The sequence below is a fragment of the Chiloscyllium plagiosum genome, unplaced genomic scaffold (genome assembly GCF_037043375.1).
Source record: "Chiloscyllium plagiosum isolate Xiang-an unplaced genomic scaffold, Cpla_swu_hap1 HiC_scaffold_13, whole genome shotgun sequence".
NCBI lineage: Eukaryota > Metazoa > Chordata > Chondrichthyes > Orectolobiformes > Hemiscylliidae > Chiloscyllium > Chiloscyllium plagiosum.
In genome coordinates, this window is record NW_028270151.1 from 22765542 (window position 1) to 22785891 (window position 20350).

At 48.1% G+C, this 20350-nt stretch overlaps 1 protein-coding gene across 1 annotated transcript in view; it reads left to right on the forward strand.

Annotated features, from left to right (window-relative positions):
* The first annotated feature begins 2101 nt into the window (after positions 1–2101).
* Positions 2102–20350, forward strand: part of LOC148148270 (uncharacterized) — a 137169-nt gene continuing 118920 nt past the window's right edge. Inside the window, exons 1-6 of the mRNA XM_087993940.1 lie at positions 2102–2263; positions 4465–4626; positions 5472–5653; positions 9643–9851; positions 10906–11010; positions 12233–12451. Of these exons, the coding sequence (XP_087850066.1) occupies positions 2102–2263; positions 4465–4626; positions 5472–5653; positions 9643–9851; positions 10906–11010; positions 12233–12451 (1039 nt within the window). The remainder of the gene's footprint in view (positions 2264–4464; positions 4627–5471; positions 5654–9642; positions 9852–10905; positions 11011–12232; positions 12452–20350) is intronic.

Here is a 20350-nt window from a genome sequence, read left to right on the forward strand (position 1 = left end):
TTTGTCTTTTTGAGTGTCTGTGTGTGTCTGTGTGTGTTTGTGTGTGTGTGTGTGCCTGTGTGTTTGTCTGTGTGTGTGTCTGTGTGTGTCTGTATCTGTGTGTGTCTGTCTGTCTGTGTGTCTATGTGTGTATCTGATGTGTGTGTCTGTGGCTGTGTGTGTGTCTGTGTGTATGTGTGTGTATCTGTGTGTGTGTCTGTGTCTCTGTGTGTCTGTGTGTGGTTGTGTGTCTGTGTCTGTGTGTGTGTGTTTGTGTCTGTGTGTGTGTCTCAGTGCGTGTGTGTGTCTGTGTGTGTATTTGTGTCTGTGTGTGTTTGTGTCTGTGTGCGTGTTTGTGTCTGTGTGTGTGTTTGTGTGTCTGTGTCTGTATGTGAGTGTATCTGTATATGTGTGTGTGTCTGTGTGTATGTGTCTGTGAGTGTGTATGTCTGTGTGTGTGTGCGTCTGGGTGTGTGTGTGTCTGTGTGTTTCTATGTCTGTGTGTTTCTATGTGTGTGTATCTGTGTGTGTCTATGTCTGTGCGTCTGTGTGTGTGTGTGTCTGTGTCTGTGTGTTTCTGTGCGTATGTCTGTGTGCGTGTGTGTGTGTGTCTGTATGTGTGTCTGTGTGTGCCTTTGTGTGTGTCAGTGTCTGTGTGTGCTTTTGTGTGTGTGTCTTTGTGTGTGTGTCTGTGTTTGTATGAGTGTGTCTGTGTGTGTCTGTGTGCATGTGTGTGTCTGTGTGTGTGTCTATGTGTGTGTTTGTGTCTCTGTGTGTGTCTGTGTGTGTGTCTGAGTGCGTCTGGGCGTGTGTGTGTGTCTGCGTGTGTGTCTGTGTGTATGTGCGTGTGTCTGTGTGTGTGTCTGGTGTCTCTGTGTGTCTGCGTGTGGTTGTATGTGTGTGTGTCTGTGTGTGTCTCTGTGTGTGTCTGTATGTGTGCGTTTGTGTCTGTGTGTGTTTGTGTCTGTGTGTGTGTTTGTGTCTGTGTGTGTGTTTGTGTGTCTGTGTCTGTATGTGTGTATGCCTGTATATGTGTGTGTATCTGCGTGTATGTGTCTGTGAGTGTGTATGTCTGTGTGTGTGCACATCTGTGTGTGTGTGTGTCTGTGTTTCTGTGTGTGTCTGTGTGCGTGTGTGTCTGTGTGTGCGTGTCTGTGTGTTTCTATGTGTGTGTGTTTCTATGTGTGTGTGTGTCTGTGTGTGTCTATGTCTGTGTGTCTGTGTGTCTGTGTGTGTCTGAGTGCGTGTTTCTGTGCGTGTGTGTGTGTCTATATGTGTGTCTGTGTGTGTATCTTTGTGTGTGTCAGTCTGTGTGTGTGCTTTTGTGTGTGTGTCTTTGTGTGTGCGTCTGTGTGTGTATGATTGTGCCTGTGTGCGTCTGTGGGCGTGTGTGTGTGTCTGTGAGTGTCTGTGTATGAATGTCTGTGTGTGCGTCTGTGTGTGTCTGTGTGTGTGTCTGTGTGTATCGGTGTGTGTGTGTCTGTGTGTGTGTCCGGTTGTGTCTGTCTGCGTGTGTCTGTGTGCGTGTGTGTGTATCTGTGTGTGTGTCTGCGTGTGTCTGTGTCTGAGTGTGTCTGTGTTTATGTGTGTTTGTGTGTGTTTGTGTCTGAGTGTGTCTGTGTGTGTGTATGTGAGTGTTTGTGTCTGTGTGTGTACCTGTGTGTGTCTGAGTGCATCTGGGCGTGTGTGTGCATCTGTGTTTGTGTGTGTGTGTGTGTGTGTCTGTGTCTGTGTGTGTCTCTGTGTGTGTCTGTGTGTATGTGAGTGTGTCTGTGTGTGTTTGTGTTTCTGTGTCTGTGTGTGTGTCTATGTGTGTGTCTGCGTGTGTGTGTCTGTGTGTCTGTGTCTGTGTGTGTCTGCGTGGGTGTGTCTGTGTTTGTGTGTGTGTGTTTTTGTCTGTATGAGTGTCTGTGTGTGTTTGTGTCTGTGTGTGTGTGTTTGTGTGTGTCTGTGTGTGTGTCTGTGTGTGTTTGTGTGTGTGTTTGTGTCTGTGTGTGTTTGTGTGTGTCTGTGTATGTGTCTGTGTCTGTGTGTGTTTGTGTCTGTGTCTGTGTGTTTGTGCGTGTGTGTATATTTGTGTTTGTGTGTCTGTGATTGTGTCTGTGTGTGTCTGTGTGTCATTATGTATGTGTGTGTCTGTGTCTGTGTGTTTGTGTGTGTGTGTTTGTGTCTGTGTGGGTTTGTGTCTGTGTCTGTGTCTGTGTGTGTCTGTGTGTGTGTCTGTGTGTCTGTGAGTGTGTCTGTGTGTATCTGTGTCTGTGTGTGTCTCTGTGTGTCTGAGTTTGTGTCTGTGTGAGTGTCTGTGCGTGTGTGTATATTTGTGTTTGTGTGTTTGTGTCTGTGTCTGTGTCTGTGATTGTGTGTGTCTGTGTGTGTTTGTGTCTGTGTGTCATTCTGTATGTGTGTGTCTGTGTCTGAGTGTGTGTGTTTGTGTCTGTGTGTATTTGTGTGTGTCTGCGTATGTGTCTGTGTGTGTGCTTTGTGTCTGTGTGTGTGTCTGTGTGTCTGCTGTGTCTGTGTGTCTGTGTGTGTGTCTATGTCTGTGTGTGTCTGTGTGTCTGTGTCTGTGTGAGTGTCTGTGCGTGTGTGTGTATATTTGTGTCTGTGTGTGTTTGTGTCTGGGTGTGTCTGTGATTGTGTGTGTGTGTCTGTGTGTATGTGTCTGTGTCTGTGTGTATGTGTCTGTGTCTGTGTGTGTCTGTGCGTGTCTGTGTATGTCTTTGTGTGTCTGTGTCTGTGTGTGTGTCTATGTGTGTGTCTGTGTGTATGTGGATATACACCTGTATGTGTGTCTCAGTGCGTGTTTGTCTGTGGGTGTATTTGTGTCTGTGTGTTTGTGTCTGTGTGTGTTTGTGTGTCTGTGTGTGTTTGTGTGTCTGTGTCTGTATGTGTATGTGTGTCTGTATGTGTGTGTGTGTCTGTATGTGTGTGTGTCTGTGTGTGTGTCTGTGTGTGTATGTGTGTCTGTGTGTGTCTGAGTGTCTGTCTGTGTCTCTGTGTGTGTCTATGTGTGTGTCTGTGTCTGTGCGTGTCTGTGTGTATGTCTGTGTGTGTGTGTCTGTGTGTCTGTGTCTGTGTGTTTGTGTCTGTGTGTGTGTGTCTGTGTATGTGTCTGTCTGTGTGTGCGTCTGTGTGTGTGTCTGCCTGTGTCTGTGTTTGTGTGTGTGTCTGTGATTGTGTGAGTGTCTGTGTGTGTGTGTATATATTTGTGTCTGTGTGTGTTTGTGTCTCTGTGTGTCTGTGTGTGTCTGTGTGTGTCTCTGTGATTGTGTGTGTGTCTGCGTGGGTGTGTCTGTGTGTGTCTGTGTGTGTGTCTGTGTCTGAGTTTTTGTCTGCGTGGGTGTGCCTGTGGTTGTGTGTGTGTGTCTGTGTCTGTGAGTGTGTGTTTGTGTCTGTGTGTGTCTGTGAGTGTGTCTGTGTGTGTTTGCGTGTGTGTGTCTGTGTGTTTGTGTCCGTGTGTGTGTGCCTGTGTCTGTGAGACTGTGTGCGTGTGTGAGTGTCTGTGTCTGTGTGAGTGTCTGTACGTGTGTGTCTGTGTGAGTGTCTGTGAGTGTGTGTGTATTTGTGTCTGTGTGTGTTTGTGTCTGTGTGTGTGCATCTGATGTGTGTGTCTGTGGCTGTGTGTGTGTGTGTCTGTGTGTGTCTGTGTGTATGTGTGTGTGTGTCTGTCTCTGTGTGTGTGTGTCTGTGTTTGTGTCTGAGTGTGTCTGTGTGTGTCTGTGCGTGTGTTTGTGTATGCGTCTGTGTGTGTGTCTGTGTCTGTGTCTATGCCTGGATGCCTGGTTGTGTCTGTGTGTGTCTGTGTTTGTGTCTGTGTCTGTGTGAGTGTCTGTGCGTGTGTGTGTATATTTGTGTTTGTGTGTGTTTGTGTCTGTGTGTGTGTCTGTGGTTGTGTGTGTGTGTCTGTGTGTGTGTTTGTGTCTGTGTGTGTTTGTGCGTGCCTGTGTATGTGTCTGTGTCTGTGTGTGTTTGTGTCTGTGTGTGTGTCTGTTTGTGTGTCTGTGTGTGTGTCTGTGTTTGTGTCTGTGTCTGTGTGAGTGTCTGTGCATCTGTGTGTATATTTGTGATCGTGTGTGTTTGTGTCTGTGTGTGTGTCTGTGTGTGTGTCTGATTGTGTGCGTGTGTCTGTGTGTGTGTCTGTGTGTGCGTCTGTGTCTGTGAGACTGTGTGCGTGTGTGAGTGTCTGTATCTGTGTGAGTGTCTGTACGTGTGTGTCTGTGTGAGCGTCTGCGAGTGTGTGTGTATTTGTGTCTGTGTGTGTTGGTGTCTGTGTGTGTGCATCTGATGTGTGTGTCTGTGGCTGTGTGTGTGTGTCTGTGTGTGTCTGTGTGTGTCTGTGTGTGTGTCTGTCTGTGTGTGTGTCTGTGTTTGTGTCTGAGTGTGTCTGTCTGTATCTGTGTGTGTCTGTGCGTGTGTGTGTCTGTGTCTATGTCTGGTTGCCTGGTTGTGTCTGTGTGTCTGTGTTTGTGTCTGTGTCTGTGTGAGTGTCTGTGCGTGTGTGTGTATATTTGTGTTTGTGTGTGTTTGTGTCTGTGTGTGTGTGTGTGTGTTTGTGTGTGTGTGTTTGTATCTGTGTGTGTCTGTGTGTGTGTCTGTGTATGTTTGTGCGTGCCTGTGTATGTGTCTGTGTGTGTTTGTGTCTGTTGTGTGTGTCTGTGTGTCTGTGTATGTGTGTGTCTGTGTATGTGTCTGTGTGTCTGTGAGTGTGTCTGTCTGTGTCTGTGTGTGTCTGTGTGTGTGTCTGTGTGTGCGTCTGTGTCTGTGTGTGTCTGTGTTTGGTTCTGTGAGTGTGTGAGTGTCTGTGCATGTGCGTGTATATTTGTGATTGTGTGTGTTTGTGTCTCTGTGTGTGTCTGTGTGTGTGTCTGTGATTGTGTGTGTGTGTCTGTGTCTGTGTGTGTCTGTGTTTGTGTCTGTGTCTGTGTGAGTGTCTGTTCACGTGTGTGTATATTTGTGATTGTGTGTGTTTGTGTCTGTGTGTGTCTGTGATTGTGTGCGTGTGTGTCTGTGTGTGTGTTTGTGTGTGTGTGTCTGTGTGTGTGTCTGTGAGTGTGTCTGTATGTGTCTATGTGTGTGTGTCTATGTGTGTGTGTCTATGTGTGTGTGTCTGTGTGTGTCTGTGTGTGTGTCTGTGTGCGTCTGTGTCTGTGTGTGTCTGTGCCTGTGTGTGTCCTTGTATGTGTGTCTGTGCGTGTGTGTGTATATTTGTGTCTGTGTGTGTCTGTGTGTGTGCATCTGTGTGTGTCTGTGATTATGTGTGTGTGTGTTTGTGTGTCTGTGTGTGTCTGGGTGTATCTGTGTGCATGTGTCTGTGTGTATGTGTGTGTGTCTGTGTGTGTCTGTGTGTGTCTGTGTATGTCTTTGTGTGTCTGTGTCTGTGTGTGTGTCTATGTGTGTGTCTGTGTGAATGTGCATATACAACTGTGTGTGTGTGTCAGTGCGGGTGTCTGTGTCTGTGTGTGTATTTATGTCTGTGTGTGTTTGTGTCTGAGTGTGTTTGTGTGTCTGTGTCTGTATGTGTGTGTGTTTGTGTGCGTGTTTGTGTCTGTCTGTGTGTGTTTGTGTGTGCCTGTGTATGTGTCTGTGTGTGTGTGTGTCTGTGCGTGTGTGTCTGTGTCTGTGTCTGTGTGTGCGTCTGTGTCTGTGTGTGTCTGCATGGGTGTGTCTGTGTGTGAGTGTGTGTGTGTCTGTCTGTGTGTGTGTTTGTGTCTGTGAGTGTGTCGGTGTGTCTGTGTGTGTCTGTGTCTGTCTGTGTGTGTGTGTGAGCAAGTGTGTCTGTGTCTGTGTGTGTTTGCGTATGTGTGAGTCTGTGTGCGTGTGTCTGTGTGTGTGTCTGTGATTGTGTGTGTGTGTGTCTGTGTGAGTCTGTGTTTGTGTGTCTGTGTGTGTGTGTGTGTCTGCGTGTGTGTGTCTGTGTCTGTGTGTGCCTGTGTGTGTCTATGTGAGTGTCTGTGAATGTGTCTGTGTGTATGTGTGTCTGTGTGTGTGTCTGTGATTGCGTGTGTGTCTGTCTGCGTGTGTGTGTCTGTGTGTGGGTGTGTGTGTGCCTGCATGTGTGTGTCTGTGTCTGTTTGTGTCTGCGTTGGCATGTCTGAGTGTGTGTGTCTGCGTGTGTGTGTCTGTGTGTGTCTGTGTCTGTGTGTGTCTGTGTCTGTGTGTCTGTGCGTGTGTGTGTATATTTGTGTCTGTGTGTGTTTGTGTCTGTGTGTGCATCTGTGTGTGTCTGTGATTATGTGTGTGTGTTTGTGTGTGTTTGTGTGTCTGTGTGTGTCTGTGTGTGTGTGTCTGTGTGTGTGTCTGTGTGTGTCTGTGTGTGTCTGTGTATGTCTTTGTGTGTCTGTGTCTGTGTGCGTGTCTATGTGTGTGTCTGTGTGAATGTGCGTATACAACTGTGAGTGTGTATCAGTGTGTGTCTGTGTCTGTGTGTGTATTTGTGTCTGTGTGTGTTTGTGTCTGAGTGTCTGTGTCTGTATGTGTGTGTGTGTCTGTGCGTGTGTGTCTGTGTCTGTGTATGTGTGTGCGTCTGTGTGTGTGTGTCTGCATGGGTGTGTCTGTGTGTGAGTGTGTGTGTGTCTGCGTGTGTGTGTCTGTCTGTGTGTGTGTTTGTGTCTGTGAGTGTGTCGGTGTGTCTGTGTCTGTGTGTGTCTGTGTCTGTCTGTGTGTGTGTGTGAGCGAGTGTGTCTGTGTCTGTGTGTGTTTGCATATGTGTGTGTCTGTGTGCGTGTGTCTGTGTGTGTGTCTGTGAGTCTGTGTGTGTGTGTGTGCGTGTGTGTCTGCGTGTGTGTGTCTGTGTCTATGTGTGTCTGTGTCTGTGTGTCTGTGTGTGTCTATGTGAGTGTCTGTGAATGTGTCTGTGTGTATGTGTGTCTGTGTGTGTGTCTGTGATTGCATGTGTGTTTGTCTGCGTGTGTGTGTCTGTGTGTGGGTGTGTGTGTGCCTGCATGTGTGTATCTGTGTCTGTTTGTGTCTGCGTTGGCGTGTCTGAGTGTGTGTGTCTGCGTGTGTGTCTGTCTGTGTGTGTGTGTGTGTGTGTTTGTGTCTGTGCGTGTCTGTGAGTGTGTCTGTATGTGTCTGTGTATTTGTGTGTCTGTGTGTGTCCGTGTATGTGTCCGTGTGTGTGTGTCTGTGTGCCTGTGTGTGTGTGTGTGTGTGTCTGTGTCTGTGTGAGTGTCTGTGCGTGTGTGTCTGTGTGTGTGTCTGTGAGTGTGTGTGTGTATATTTGTGTCTGTGTGTGTTTGTGTCTGTGTGAGTCTGAGTGTGTGTCTGTAATTGTGTGTGTCTGTGTGTGTGTCTGTGTGTGTCTGCGTGGTGTGTCTGTGTGAGTGTGTGTCTGCCTGTGTGTGTCTGTGTCTGTGTGTATGTGTCTGCGTGTGTGTGTCTGTCTGTGTGTGTTTGTGTCTGTGTGTATGTCTATGTGTGTGTGTCTGTGTGTGTGTCTGTGACTGTGTGTGTATCTGTGACTCTGTGTGGGTTTGTCTGTGTGTGTGTTTGTCTGTTTGTGTGTTTGTGTGTGTGTGTGTCTCTGTGTGTGTCTGTGTGTGCGCCTGTGTGTTTGGCTGTGTGTGTTGCTGTGTGTGTGACTGTGTGTGTGCATCTGATGTGTGTGTCTGTGGCTGTGTGTGTGTGTTTGTGTGTGTGTCTGTGTGTATGCGTGTGTGTCTGTGCCTCTGTGTCAGTGTCTGTGTGTGTGTGGTTGTGTGTCTGTGCCTTTGTGTGTCTGTGTGTGTGTCTGTGTGTGCGCTTTTGTGTCTGTGTGTGTGTTTCAGTGTGTGTGTGTGCGCGCGCCTGTGTGTTTGTCTGTGTGTGTTGCTGTGTGTGTGAGACTGTGTGTGTGCATCTGATGTGTGTGTCTGTGGCTGTGTGTGTGTGTTTGTGTGTGTGTCTGTGTGTATGTGTGTGTGTCTGTGTCTCTGTGTCTGTGTCTCTATGTGTGTGGTTGTGTGTCCGTGTCTTTGTGTGTCTGTGTGTGTGTCTGTGTGTGCGCGTTTGTGTCTGTGTGTGTGTCTCAGTGTGTGTGTGTGTGTGTGTGTATTTGTGTCTGTGTGTGTTTATGTCTGTGCGTGTGTTTGTGTCTGTGTGTGTGTCTGTATATGTTTGTGTGTCTGTGTGTATGTGTATGTGAGTGTGTATGTCTGTGTGTGTGTGCGTGTCTGGGTGTGTGTGTGTCTGTGTGTTTCTATGTGTGTGTGTGCCTGTGTGTGTCTATGTCTGTGTGTCTGTGTGTGTGTGTCTGTCTGTGTCTGTGTGTGTCTGAGTGTGTGTTTCTTTCCGTGTGTCTGTGTGCGTGTGTGTGTCTGTGTGTGTGCTTTTGTGTGTGTGTCTTTGTGTGTGTGTCTGTGTGTGTATGAGTGTGTCTGTGTCTGTGTGTGTTTGCGTATGTGTGTGTCTGTGTGCGTGTGTCTGTGTGTGTGTCTGTGATTGTGTGTGTGTGTCTGCGTGTGTGTGTCTGTGTGTGGGTGTGTGTGTGCCTGCATGTGTGTGTCTGTGTCTGTTTGTGTCTGCGTTGGCGTGTCTGAGTGTGTGTGTCTGCGTGTGTGTGTGTGTGTCTGTGTCTGTGTGTGTGTGTTTGTGTCTGTGCGTGTCTGTGAGTGTGTCTGTGTGTGCCTGTGTATTTGTGTGTCTGTGTGTGTCCGTGTATGTGTCCGTGTGTGTGTGTCTGTGTGCCTGTGTCTGTGTGTGTGTCTGTGCCTGTGTCTGTGTGTGTGAGTGTGTGTGCGTGTGTGTCTGTGAGTGTGTGTGTGCATATTTGTGTCTGTGTGTGTTTGTGTCTGTGTAAGTCTGTGATTGTGTGTGTCTGTGTATGTGTCTGTGTGCATCTGTGTGTGTGTCTGTGTTTCTGTGTGTGTCTGTGTGTGTCTGCGTGGTGTGTCTGTGTGTGTCTGTCTGTGTGTGTCTGTGTCTGTGTGTGTGTCTGCATGGGTATGTCTGTGTGTGTGTCTGCGTGTGTGTGTCTGTGTCTGTGTGTGTGTTTGTGTCTGTGTGTGTCTGTGTGTGTGTCTATGTGTGTGTGTCTGTGTGTCTGTGTGTGTGTCTGTGACTGTGTGTGTATCTGTGACTCTGTGTGGGTTTGTCTGTGTGTGTGTTTGTCTGTTTGTGTGTTTGTGTCTGTGTGTCTGTGTGTGTGTCTGTGTGTGTGCCTGTGTGTTTGTCTGTGTGTGTGTCTGTGTGTGGTGCTGTGTGCGTGACTGTGTGTGTGCATCTGATGTGTGTGTCTGTGGCTGTTTGTGTGTGTGTCTGTGTGCATGTGTGCCTGTCTGTGTGTGTGTCTGTGTCTGTGTGTGTGTGGTTGTGTGTCCGTGTGTGTGCACTTTTGTGTCTGTGTGTGTGTGTGTGTGTCTGTGTATTTGTGTCTGTGTGTGTTTATGTCTGTGTGTGTGTGTGTCTGTGTGTGTGTCTGTGAGTGTGCTTTTGTGTGTGTGTGTCTTTGTGTGCCTGTCTGCGTGTGTATGAGTGTGTCTGTGGGTGTCTGTGTGCGTGTGTCTATGTGTGTGTTTGTGTCTGTGTGTGTGCATCTCAGTGCGCCTGGGCGTGTGTGTGCCTGTGTGTGTGTGTCTGTGTGTAACTGTGTGTGTGTGTGTCTGTGTGTGTGTCTGTGATTGTGTGTGTGTTTGTGTCTGTGTGTGCCTGTGTATGTGTGTTTGTGTTTGTGTCTGTGTGTGTGTCTGTGTGTCTCTGTGTGTGTGTCTGTGAGTGTGTGTGTGTTTGTGTCTGTGTGTGTCTGTGTGTGTGTCTATGTGTGTGTGTCTGTGTGTCTGTGTGTGTGTCTGTGACTGTGTGTGTATCTGTGACTCTGTGTGGGTTTGTCTGTGTGTGTGTTTGTCTGTTTGTGTGTTTGTGTCTGTGTGTCTGTGTGTGTGTCTGTGTGTGCGCCTGTGTGTTTGTCTGTGTGTGTGTCTGTGTGTGGTGCTGTGTGCGTGACTGTGTGTGTGCATCTGATGTGTGTGTCTGTGGCTGTTTGTGTGTGTGTCTGTGTGCATGTGTGCCTGTCTGTGTGTGTGTCTGTGTCTGTGTGTGTGTGGTTGTGTGTCCGTGTGTGTGCACTTTTGTGTCTGTGTGTGTGTGTGTGTGTCTGTGTATTTGTGTCTGTGTGTGTTTATGTCTGTGTGTGTGTGTCTGTGTGTGTGTCTGTGAGTGTGCTTTTGTGTGTGTGTCTTTGTGTGTCTGTCTGCGTGTGTATGAGTGTGTCTGTGGGTGTCTGTGTGCGTGTGTCTATGTGTGTGTTTGTGTCTGTGTGTGTGCATCTCAGTGTGCCTGGGCGTGTGTGTGTCTGTGTGTGTGTGTCTGTGTGTAACTGTGTGTGTGTGTGTCTGTGTGTGTGTCTGTGATTGTGTGTGTGTTTGTGTCTGTGTGTGCCTGCATATGTGTGTTTGTGTTTGTGTCTGTGTGTGTGTCTGTGTGTCTCTGTGTGTGTGTCTGTGAGTGTGTCTGTGTGTGTCTGTGTGTGTGTCTGTGTGTGTGTGTGTCTATGTGTGTGTGTCTGTGTCTGTGTGTGTCTGTGTGTCTGCACGTGTGTGTGTATTTATGTCTGTGTGTGTTTGTGTCTGTGTGTGTCTGTGTGTGTCTGTGTATGTCTTTGTGTGTCTGTGTCTGTGTGCGTGTCTATGTGTGTGTCTGTGTGAATGTGCGTATACAACTGTGAGTGTGTATCAGTGTGTGTCTGTGTCTGTGTGTGTATTTGTGTCTGTGTGTGTTTGTGTCTGAGTGTCTGTGTCTGTATGTGTGTGTGTGTCTGTGCGTGTGTGTCTGTGTCTGTGTCTGTGTATGTGTGTGCGTCTGTGTGTGTGTGTCTGCATGGGTGTGTCTGTGTGTGAGTGTGTGTGTGTCTGCGTGTGTGTGTCTGTCTGTGTGTGTGTTTGTGTCTGTGAGTGTGTCGGTGTGTCTGTGTCTGTGTGTGTCTGTGTCTGTCTGTGTGTGTGTGTGAGCGAGTGTGTCTGTGTCTGTGTGTGTTTGCATATGTGTGCGTCTGTGTGCGTGTGTCTGTGTGTGTGTCTGTGAGTCTGTGTGTGTGTGTGTGCGTGTGTGTCTGCGTGTGTGTGTCTGTGTCTATGTGTGTCTGTGTCTGTGTGTCTGTGTGTGTCTATGTGAGTGTCTGTGAATGTGTCTGTGTGTATGTGTGTCTGTGTGTGTGTCTGTGATTGCATGTGTGTTTGTCTGCGTGTGTGTGTCTGTGTGTGGGTGTGTGTGTGCCTGCATGTGTGTATCTGTGTCTGTTTGTGTCTGCGTTGGCGTGTCTGAGTGTGTGTGTCTGCGTGTGTGTCTGTCTGTGTCTGTGTGTGTGTGTTTGTGTCTGTGCGTGTCTGTGAGTGTGTCTGTATGTGTCTGTGTATTTGTGTGTCTGTGTGTGTCCGTGTATGTGTCCGTGTGTGTGTGTCTGTGTGCCTGTGTGTGTGTGTGTGTCTGTGTCTGTGTGAGTGTCTGTGCGTGTGTGTCTGTGTGTGTGTCTGTGAGTGTGTGTGTGTATATTTGTGTCTGTGTGTGTTTGTGTCTGTGTGAGTCTGAGTGTGTGTCTGTAATTGTGTGTGTCTGTGTGTGTGTCTGTGTGTGTCTGCGTGGTGTGTCTGTGTGAGTGTGTGTCTGCCTGTGTGTGTCTGTGTCTGTGTGTATGTGTCTGCGTGTGTGTGTCTGTCTGTGTGTGTTTGTGTCTGTGTGTATGTCTATGTGTGTGTGTCTGTGTGTGTGTCTGTGACTGTGTGTGTATCTGTGACTCTGTGTGGGTTTGTCTGTGTGTGTGTTTGTCTGTTTGTGTGTTTGTGTGTGTGTGTGTCTCTGTGTGTGTCTGTGTGTGCGCCTGTGTGTTTGGCTGTGTGTGTTGCTGTGTGTGTGACTGTGTGTGTGCATCTGATGTGTGTGTCTGTGGCTGTGTGTGTGTGTTTGTGTGTGTGTCTGTGTGTATGCGTGTGTGTCTGTGCCTCTGTGTCAGTGTCTGTGTGTGTGTGGTTGTGTGTCTGTGCCTTTGTGTGTCTGTGTGTGTGTCTGTGTGTGCGCTTTTGTGTCTGTGTGTGTGTTTCAGTGTGTGTGTGTGCGCGCGCCTGTGTGTTTGTCTGTGTGTGTTGCTGTGTGTGTGAGACTGTGTGTGTGCATCTGATGTGTGTGTCTGTGGCTGTGTGTGTGTGTTTGTGTGTGTGTCTGTGTGTATGTGTGTGTGTCTGTGTCTCTGTGTCTGTGTCTCTATGTGTGTGGTTGTGTGTCCGTGTCTTTGTGTGTCTGTGTGTGTGTCTGTGTGTGCGCGTTTGTGTCTGTGTGTGTGTCTCAGTGTGTGTGTGTGTGTGTGTGTGTGTATTTGTGTCTGTGTGTGTTTATATCTGTGCGTGTGTTTGTGTCTGTGTGTGTGTCTGTATATGTTTGTGTGTCTGTGTGTATGTGTATGTGAGTGTGTATGTCTGTGTGTGTGTGCGTGTCTGGGTGTGTGTGTGTCTGTGTGTTTCTATGTGTGTGTGTGCCTGTGTGTGTCTATGTCTGTGTGTCTGTGTGTGTGTGTCTGTCTGTGTCTGTGTGTGTCTGAGTGTGTGTTTCTTTCCGTGTGTCTGTGTGCGTGTGTGTGTCTGTGTGTGTGCTTTTGTGTGTGTGTCTTTGTGTGTGTGTCTCTGTGTGTATGAGTGTGTCTGTGTCTGTGTGTGTTTGCGTATGTGTGTGTCTGTGTGCGTGTGTCTGTGTGTGTGTCTGTGATTGTGTGTGTGTGTCTGCGTGTGTGTGTCTGTGTGTGGGTGTGTGTGTGCCTGCATGTGTGTGTCTGTGTCTGTTTGTGTCTGCGTTGGTGTGTCTGAGTGTGTGTGTCTGCGTGTGTGTGTGTGTGTCTGTGTCTGTGTGTGTGTGTTTGTGTCTGTGCGTGTCTGTGAGTGTGTCTGTGTGTGCCTGTGTATTTGTGTGTCTGTGTGTGTCCGTGTATGTGTCCGTGTGTGTGTGCCTGTGTGCCTGTGTCTGTGTGTGTGTCTGTGTCTGTGTCTGTGTGTGTGAGTGTGTGTGCGTGTGTGTCTGTGAGTGTGTGTGTGCATATTTGTGTCTGTGTGTGTTTGTGTCTGTGTAAGTCTGTGATTGTGTGTGTCTGTGTATGTGTCTGTGTGCATCTGTGTGTGTGTCTGTGTTTCTGTGTGTGTCTGTGTGTGTCTGCGTGGTGTGTCTGTGTGTGTCTGTCTGTGTGTGTCTGTGTCTGTGTGTGTGTCTGCATGGGTATGTCTGTGTGTGTGTCTGCGTGTGTGTGTCTGTGTCTGTGTGTGTGTTTGTGTCTGTGTGTGTCTGTGTGTGTGTCTATGTGTGTGTGTCTGTGTGTCTGTGTGTGTGTCTGTGACTGTGTGTGTATCTGTGACTCTGTGTGGGTTTGTCTGTGTGTGTGTTTGTCTGTTTGTGTGTTTGTGTCTGTGTGTCTGTGTGTGTGTCTGTGTGTGTGCCTGTGTGTTTGTCTGTGTGTGTGTCTGTGTGTGGTGCTGTGTGCGTGACTGTGTGTGTGCATCTGATGTGTGTGTCTGTGGCTGTTTGTGTGTGTGTCTGTGTGCATGTGTGCCTGTCTGTGTGTGTGTCTGTGTCTGTGTGTGTGTGGTTGTGTGTCCGTGTGTGTGCACTTTTGTGTCTGTGTGTGTGTGTGTGTGTCTGTGTGTGTTTATGTCTGTGTGTGTGTGTGTCTGTGTGTGTGTCTGTGAGTGTGCTTTTGTGTGTGTGTGTCTTTGTGTGCCTGTCTGCGTGTGTATGAGTGTGTCTGTGGGTGTCTGTGTGCGTGTGTCTATGTGTGTGTTTGTGTGTGTGTGTGTGCATCTCAGTGCGCCTGGGCGTGTGTGTGTCTGTGTGTGTGTGTCTGTGTGTAACTGTGTGTGTGTGTGTCTGTGTGTGTGTCTGTGATTGTGTGTGTGTTTGTGTCTGTGTGTGCCTGCGTATGTGTGTTTGTGTTTGTGTCTGTGTGTGTGTCTGTGTGTCTCTGTGTGTGTGTCTGTGAGTGTGTGTGTGTTTGTGTCTGTGTGTGTCTGTGTGTGTGTCTATGTGTGTGTGTCTGTGTGTCTGTGTGTGTGTCTGTGACTGTGTGTGTATCTGTGACTCTGTGTGGGTTTGTCTGTGTGTGTGTTTGTCTGTTTGTGTGTTTGTGTCTGTGTGTCTGTGTGTGTGTCTGTGTGTGCGCCTGTGTGTTTGTCTGTGTGTGTGTCTGTGTGTGGTGCTGTGTGCGTGACTGTGTGTGTGCATCTGATGTGTGTGTCTGTGGCTGTTTGTGTGTGTGTCTGTGTGCATGTGTGCCTGTCTGTGTGTGTGTCTGTGTCTGTGTGTGTGTGGTTGTGTGTCCGTGTGTGTGCACTTTTGTGTCTGTGTGTGTGTGTGTGTGTCTGTGTATTTGTGTCTGTGTGTGTTTATGTCTGTGTGTGTGTGTGTCTGTGTGTGTGTCTGTGAGTGTGCTTTTGTGTGTGTGTGTCTTTGTGTGCCTGTCTGCGTGTGTATGAGTGTGTCTGTGGGTGTCTGTGTGCGTGTGTCTATGTGTGTGTTTGTGTGTGTGTGTGTGCATCTCAGTGCGCCTGGGCGTGTGTGTGTCTGTGTGTGTGTGTCTGTGTGTAACTGTGTGTGTGTGTGTCTGTGTGTGTGTCTGTGATTGTGTGTGTGTTTGTGTCTGTGTGTGCCTGCGTATGTGTGTTTGTGTTTGTGTCTGTGTGTGTGTCTGTGTGTCTCTGTGTGTGTGTCTGTGAGTGTGTGTGTGTTTGTGTCTGTGTGTGTCTGTGTGTGTGTCTATGTGTGTGTGTCTGTGTGTCTGTGTGTGTGTCTGTGACTGTGTGTGTATCTGTGACTCTGTGTGGGTTTGTCTGTGTGTGTGTTTGTCTGTTTGTGTGTTTGTGTCTGTGTGTCTGTGTGTGTGTCTGTGTGTGCGCCTGTGTGTTTGTCTGTGTGTGTGTCTGTGTGTGGTGCTGTGTGCGTGACTGTGTGTGTGCATCTGATGTGTGTGTCTGTGGCTGTTTGTGTGTGTGTCTGTGTGCATGTGTGCCTGTCTGTGTGTGTGTCTGTGTCTGTGTGTGTGTGGTTGTGTGTCCGTGTGTGTGCACTTTTGTGTCTGTGTGTGTGTGTGTGTCTGTGTATTTGTGTCTGTGTGTGTTTATGTCTGTGTGTGTGTGTCTGTGTGTGTGTCTGTGAGTGTGCTTTTGTGTGTGTGTCTTTGTGTGTCTGTCTGCGTGTGTATGAGTGTGTCTGTGGGTGTCTGTGTGCGTGTGTCTATGTGTGTGTTTGTGTCTGTGTGTGTGCATCTCAGTGCGCCTGGGCGTGTGTGTGTCTGTGTGTGTGTGTCTGTGTGTAACTGTGTGTGTGTGTTTCTGTGTGTGTGTCTGTGATTGTGTGTGTGTTTGTGTCTGTGTGTGCCTGCGTATGTGTGTTTGTGTTTGTGTCTGTGTGTGTGTCTGTGTGTCTCTGTGTGTGTGTCTGTGAGTGTGTCTGTGTGTGTCTGTATGTGTGTCTGTGTGTGTGTGTGTCTATGTGTGTGTGTCTGTGTCTGTGTGTGTCTGTGTGTCTGCACGTGTGTGTGTATTTATGTCTGTGTGTGTTTGTGTCTGTGTGTGTCTGTGTGTGTGCACCTGTGTGTGTCTGTGATTGTGTGTGTGTCTGTGTGTGTCTGTGTGTGTTTGTGTCTGTGTGTGTTTATGTCTGTGTGTGTGTTTGTGTCTGTGTGTGTGTATGTGAGTGTGTCTGTGTGTCTATCTGTGTCTGTGTGTGTCTGTCTCTGTGTGTCTGTGCGTGTGTGTATATTTGTGTCTGTGTCTGTGTGTCTGTGTGTCTGTGACTGTGTCTGTGTGTCTATCTGTGTCTGTGTGTGTCTGTGTGTGTCTCTGTGTGTGCATCTGTGTGTGTCTGTGATTGTGTGCATGTATCTGTGTGTGTGTTTGTGTCTGTGTGTATGTCTGTGTGTGTGTCTGTGTGTATGTGTGTGTGTCTGTGTGTGTGTCTGTGATTGTGTCTGTGTGTGTTTGTGCCTGTGTGTGTGTCTGTGAGTGTGTCTGTGTGTCTATCTGTGTCTGTGTGTGTCTGTGTCTGTGTGTCTGTGCGTGTGTGTATATTTGTGTCTGTGTGTGCATCTGTGTGTGTCTGTGATTGTGTGCATGTATCTGTGTGTGTGTTTGTGTCTGTGTGTGTCTGTGTGTGTGTCTGTGTGTATGTGTGTGTGTCAGTGTGTGTGTCTGTGATTGTGTGTGTGTGTGTTTGTGTCTGTGTGTGTTTGTGTGTGCCTGCGTATGTGTCTGTGTGTGTGTGTGTTTGTGTCTGTGTGTGTGTCTGTGTCTGTGTGTCTCTGTGTGTGTGTCTGTGAGTGTGTCTGTGTGTCTGTCTGTGTGGGGTGTGTCTCTGTGTGTCTGTGTGTGTGTCTGTGTGTGTGTGTCTATGTGTGTGTGTCTGTGTCTGTGTGTGTCTGTGTGTCTGTGCGTGTAGGTGTGTATTTATGTCTGTGTGTGTTTGTGTCTGTGCGTGTCTGTGTGTGTGCACCTGTGTGTGTCTGTGATTGTGTGTGTGTCTGTGTGTGTCTGTGTGTGTGTTTGTGTCTGTGTGTGTTTATGTCTGTGTGTGTGTTTGTGTCTGTGTGTGTGTCTGTGTGTGTGTGTCTGTGAGTGTGTCTGTGTGTCTATCTGTGTCTGTGTGTGTCTGTGTCTGTGTGTCTGTGCGTGTGTGTATATTTGTGTCTGTGTGTGTGTCTGTGTGTCTGTGACTGTGTCTGTGTGTCTATCTGTGTCTGTGTGTGTCTGTGTGTGTCTCTGTGTGTGCATCTGTGTGTGTCTGTGATTGTGTGTGTATCTGTGTGTGTCTGTGTGTGTGTCTGTGTGTATGTGTGTACCTGTGTGTGTGTCTGTGTGTGTGTGTCTGTGTGCATGTGTATGTGTGTGTGTCTGTGTGTGTCTGTGTATGTCTTTGTGTGTGTGTGTCTATGTCTGTGTCTGTGTGAATGTGCGTATACAACTGTGTGTGTGTGTCAGTGCGTGTGTCTGTGTCTGTGTGTGTATTTGTGTCTGTGTGTGTTTGTGTCTGTGTGTGTTTGTGTGTCTGTGTCTGTATGTGTGTGTGCGTCTGTGTGTGTCTGTCTGTCTGTGTCTGTGCATGTGTCTATGTGTGTGTCTGTGTCTGTGCGTGTGTCTGTGTGTGTATGTGTGTGTCTGTGTGCGTGTGTCTATGTGTGTGCATCTCAGTGCGTTTGGGCGTGTGTGTGTGTCTGTGTGTGCCTGTGTCTGTGTGTGTGTGTCTGTGTGTGTTTGTGTATGTGCCTGTGTGTAACTGTGTGTGTGTGTGTGTGTCTGTGTGTGTTTGTGTGTGCCTGAGTATGTGTCTGTGTGTGTGTGTGTATGTGTCTGTGTGTGTCTGTGGGTCTGTGTGTCTCTGTGTGTGTGTCTGTGTGTCTGTGAGTGTGTCTGTGTGTCTGTCTGTGTGGGTGTATGTCTGTGTGTGTCTGTGTGTGTGTGTGTGTCTATGTGTGTGTGTCAGTGTCTGTGTGTCTGTGCATGTGTGTATTTATGTCTGTGTGTGTTTGTGTCTGTGTGTGTCTGTGTGTGTGCACCGGTGTCTGTCTGTGATTGTGTGTGTGTCTGTGTGTGTCTGTGTGTGTGTTTGTGTCTGTGTGTGTTTATGTCTGTGTGTGTGTTTGTGTCTGTGTGTGTGTGTCTGTGTGTGTGTATGTGAGTGTGTCTGTGTGTCTATCTGTGTCTGTATGTATCTGTGTCTGTGTGTCTGTGCGTGTGTGTATATTTGTGTCTGTGTGTGTGTGTCTGTGTGTATGTGTGTGTGTCTGTGTGTGTGTCTGTGTGCGTGTGTATGTGTGTGTGTCTGTGTATGTCTTTGTGTGTGTGTGTCTATGTGTGTGTCTGTGTGAATGTGCGTATACAACTGTGTGCGTGTGTCAGTGCGTGTGTCTGTGTGTGTATTTGTGTCTGTGTGTGTTTGTGTCTGTGTGTGTTTGTGTGTCTGTGTCTGTATGTGTGTGTGTGTCTGTGTGTGTTTGTGTGTGTGTTTGTGTCTGTCTGTGTGTGTTTGTGTGTGGCTGTGTATGTGTCTGTGTGTGTGTGTCTGTGCGTGTGTGTCTGTGTCTGTGTCTGTGTGTGCGTCTGTGTGTGTGTCTGCATGGGTGTGTCTGTGTGTGTGTGTGTCTGCGTGTGTGTGTCTGTCTGTGTCTGTGCATGTGTCTATGTGTGTGTCTGTATCTGTGCGTGTGTCTGTGTGTGTCTGTGTATGTCTTTGTGTGTGTGTGTCTATGTGTGTGTGTGTGAATGTGCGTATACAACTGTGTGTGTGTGTCAGTGCGTGTGTCTGTGCCTGTGTGTGTATTTGTGTCTGTGTGTGTTTGTGTCTGTGTGTCTTTGTGTGTGTGTCTGTGTGTATGTGTCTGTGTCTGTGTGTATGTGTCTGTGTCTGTTTGTGTCTGTGCGTGTCTGTGTATGTCTTTGTGTGTCTGTGTCTGTGTGTGTGTCTATGTGTGTGTCTGTGTGTATGTGGATATACACCTGTGTGTCTCAGTGCGTGTTTGTCTGTGGGTGTATTTGTGTCTGTGTGTTTGTGTCTGTGTGTGTTTGTGTGTCTGTGTGTGTTTGTGTGTCTGTGTCTGTATGTGTGTGTGTGTCTGTATGTGTGTGTGTCTGTGTGTGTATGTGTGTCTGTGTGTGTCTGAGTGTCTGTCTGTGTCTCTGTGTGTGTCTATGTGTGTGTCTGTGTCTGTGCGTGTCTGTGTGTGTGTGTGTGTCTGTGTCTGTGTGTTTGTGTCTGTGTGTGTGTGTCTGTGTATGTGTCTGTCTGTGTCTGTCTGTGTGTGTGTCTGTGTGTGTCTGCCTGTGTCTGTGTTTGTGTGTGTGTCTGTGTGTGTGTCTGTGATTGTGTGAGTGTCTGTGTGTGTGTGTATATATTTGTGTCTGTGTGTGTTTGTGTCTCTGTGTGTCTGTGTGTGTCTCTGTGATTGTGTGTGTGTCTGCGTGGGTGTGTCTGTGTGTGTCTGTGTGTGTGTCTGTGTCTGAGTTTTTGTCTGCGTGGGTGTGCCTGTGGTTGTGTGTGTGTGTCTGTGTCTGTGTCTGTGAGTGTGTGTTTGTGTCTGTGTGTGTCTGTGAGTGTGTCTGTGTGTGTTTGCGTGTGTGTCTGTGTGTTTGTGTCCGTGTGTGTGTGCCTGTGTCTGTGAGACTGTGTGCGTGTGTGAGTGTCTGTGTCTGTGTGAGTGTCTGTACGTGTGTGTCTGTGTGAGTGTCTGTGAGTGTGTGTGTATTTGTGTCTGTGTGTGTTTGTGTCTGTGTGTGTGCATCTGATGTGTGTGTCTGTGGCTGTGTGTGTGTGTCTGTGTGTATGTGTGTGTGTGTCTGTCTCTGTGTGTGTGTGTCTGTGTTTGTGTCTGAGTGTGTCTGTCTGTGTCTGTGTGTGTCTGTGCGTGTGTTTGTGTGTGCGTCTGTGTGTGTCTGTGTCTGTGTCTATGCCTGGATGCCTGGTTGTGTCTGTATGTGTCTGTGTTTGTGTCTGTGTCTGTGTGAGTGTCTGTGCGTGTGTGTGTATATTTGTGTTTGTGTGTGTTTGTGTCTGTGTGTGTGTCTGTGGTTGTGTGTGTGTGTCTGTGTGTGTGTTTGTGTCTGTGTGTGTTTGTGCATGCCTGTGTATGTGTCTGTGTCTGTGTGTGTTTGTGTCTGTGTGTGTGTCTGTGTGTGTGTCTGTTTGTGTGTCTGTGTGTGCGTCTGTGTCTGTGTTTGTGTCTGTGTCTGTGTGAGTGTCTGTGCATCTGTGTGTATATTTGTGATTGTGTGTGTTTGTGTCTGTGTGTGTGTCTGTGTGTGTGTCTGTGATTGTGTGCGTGTGTCTGTGTGTGTGTCTGTGTGTGCGTCTGTGTCTGTGAGACTGTGTGCGTGTGTGAGTGTCTGTATCTGTGTGAGTGTCTGTACGTGTGTGTCTGTGTGAGCGTCTGCGAGTGTGTGTGTATTTGTGTCTGTGTGTGTTTGTGTCTGTGTGTGTGCATCTGATGTGTGTGTCTGTGGCTGTGTGTGTGTGTCTGTGTGTGTCTGTGTGTCTGTGTGTGTGTCTGTCTGTGTGTGTGTCTGTGTTTGTGTCTGAGTGTGTCTGTCTGTATCTGTGTGTGTCTGTGCGTGTGTGTGTCTGTGTCTATGTCTGGTTGCCTGGTTGTGTCTGTGTGTCTGTGTTTGTGTCTGTGTCTGTGTGAGTGTCTGTGCGTGTGTGTGTATATTTGTGTTTGTGTGTGTTTGTGTCTGTGTGTGTGTGTGTGTTTGTGTGTGTGTGTTTGTATCTGTGTGTGTCTTTGTGTGTGTCTGTGTGTGTTTGTGCGTGCCTGTGTATGTGTCTGTGTGTGTTTGTGTCTGTTGTGTGTGTCTGTGTGTCTGTGTATGTGTGTGTCTGTGTATGTGTCTGTGTGTCTGTGAGTGTGTCTGTCTGTGTCTGTGTGTGTCTGTGTGTGTGTCTG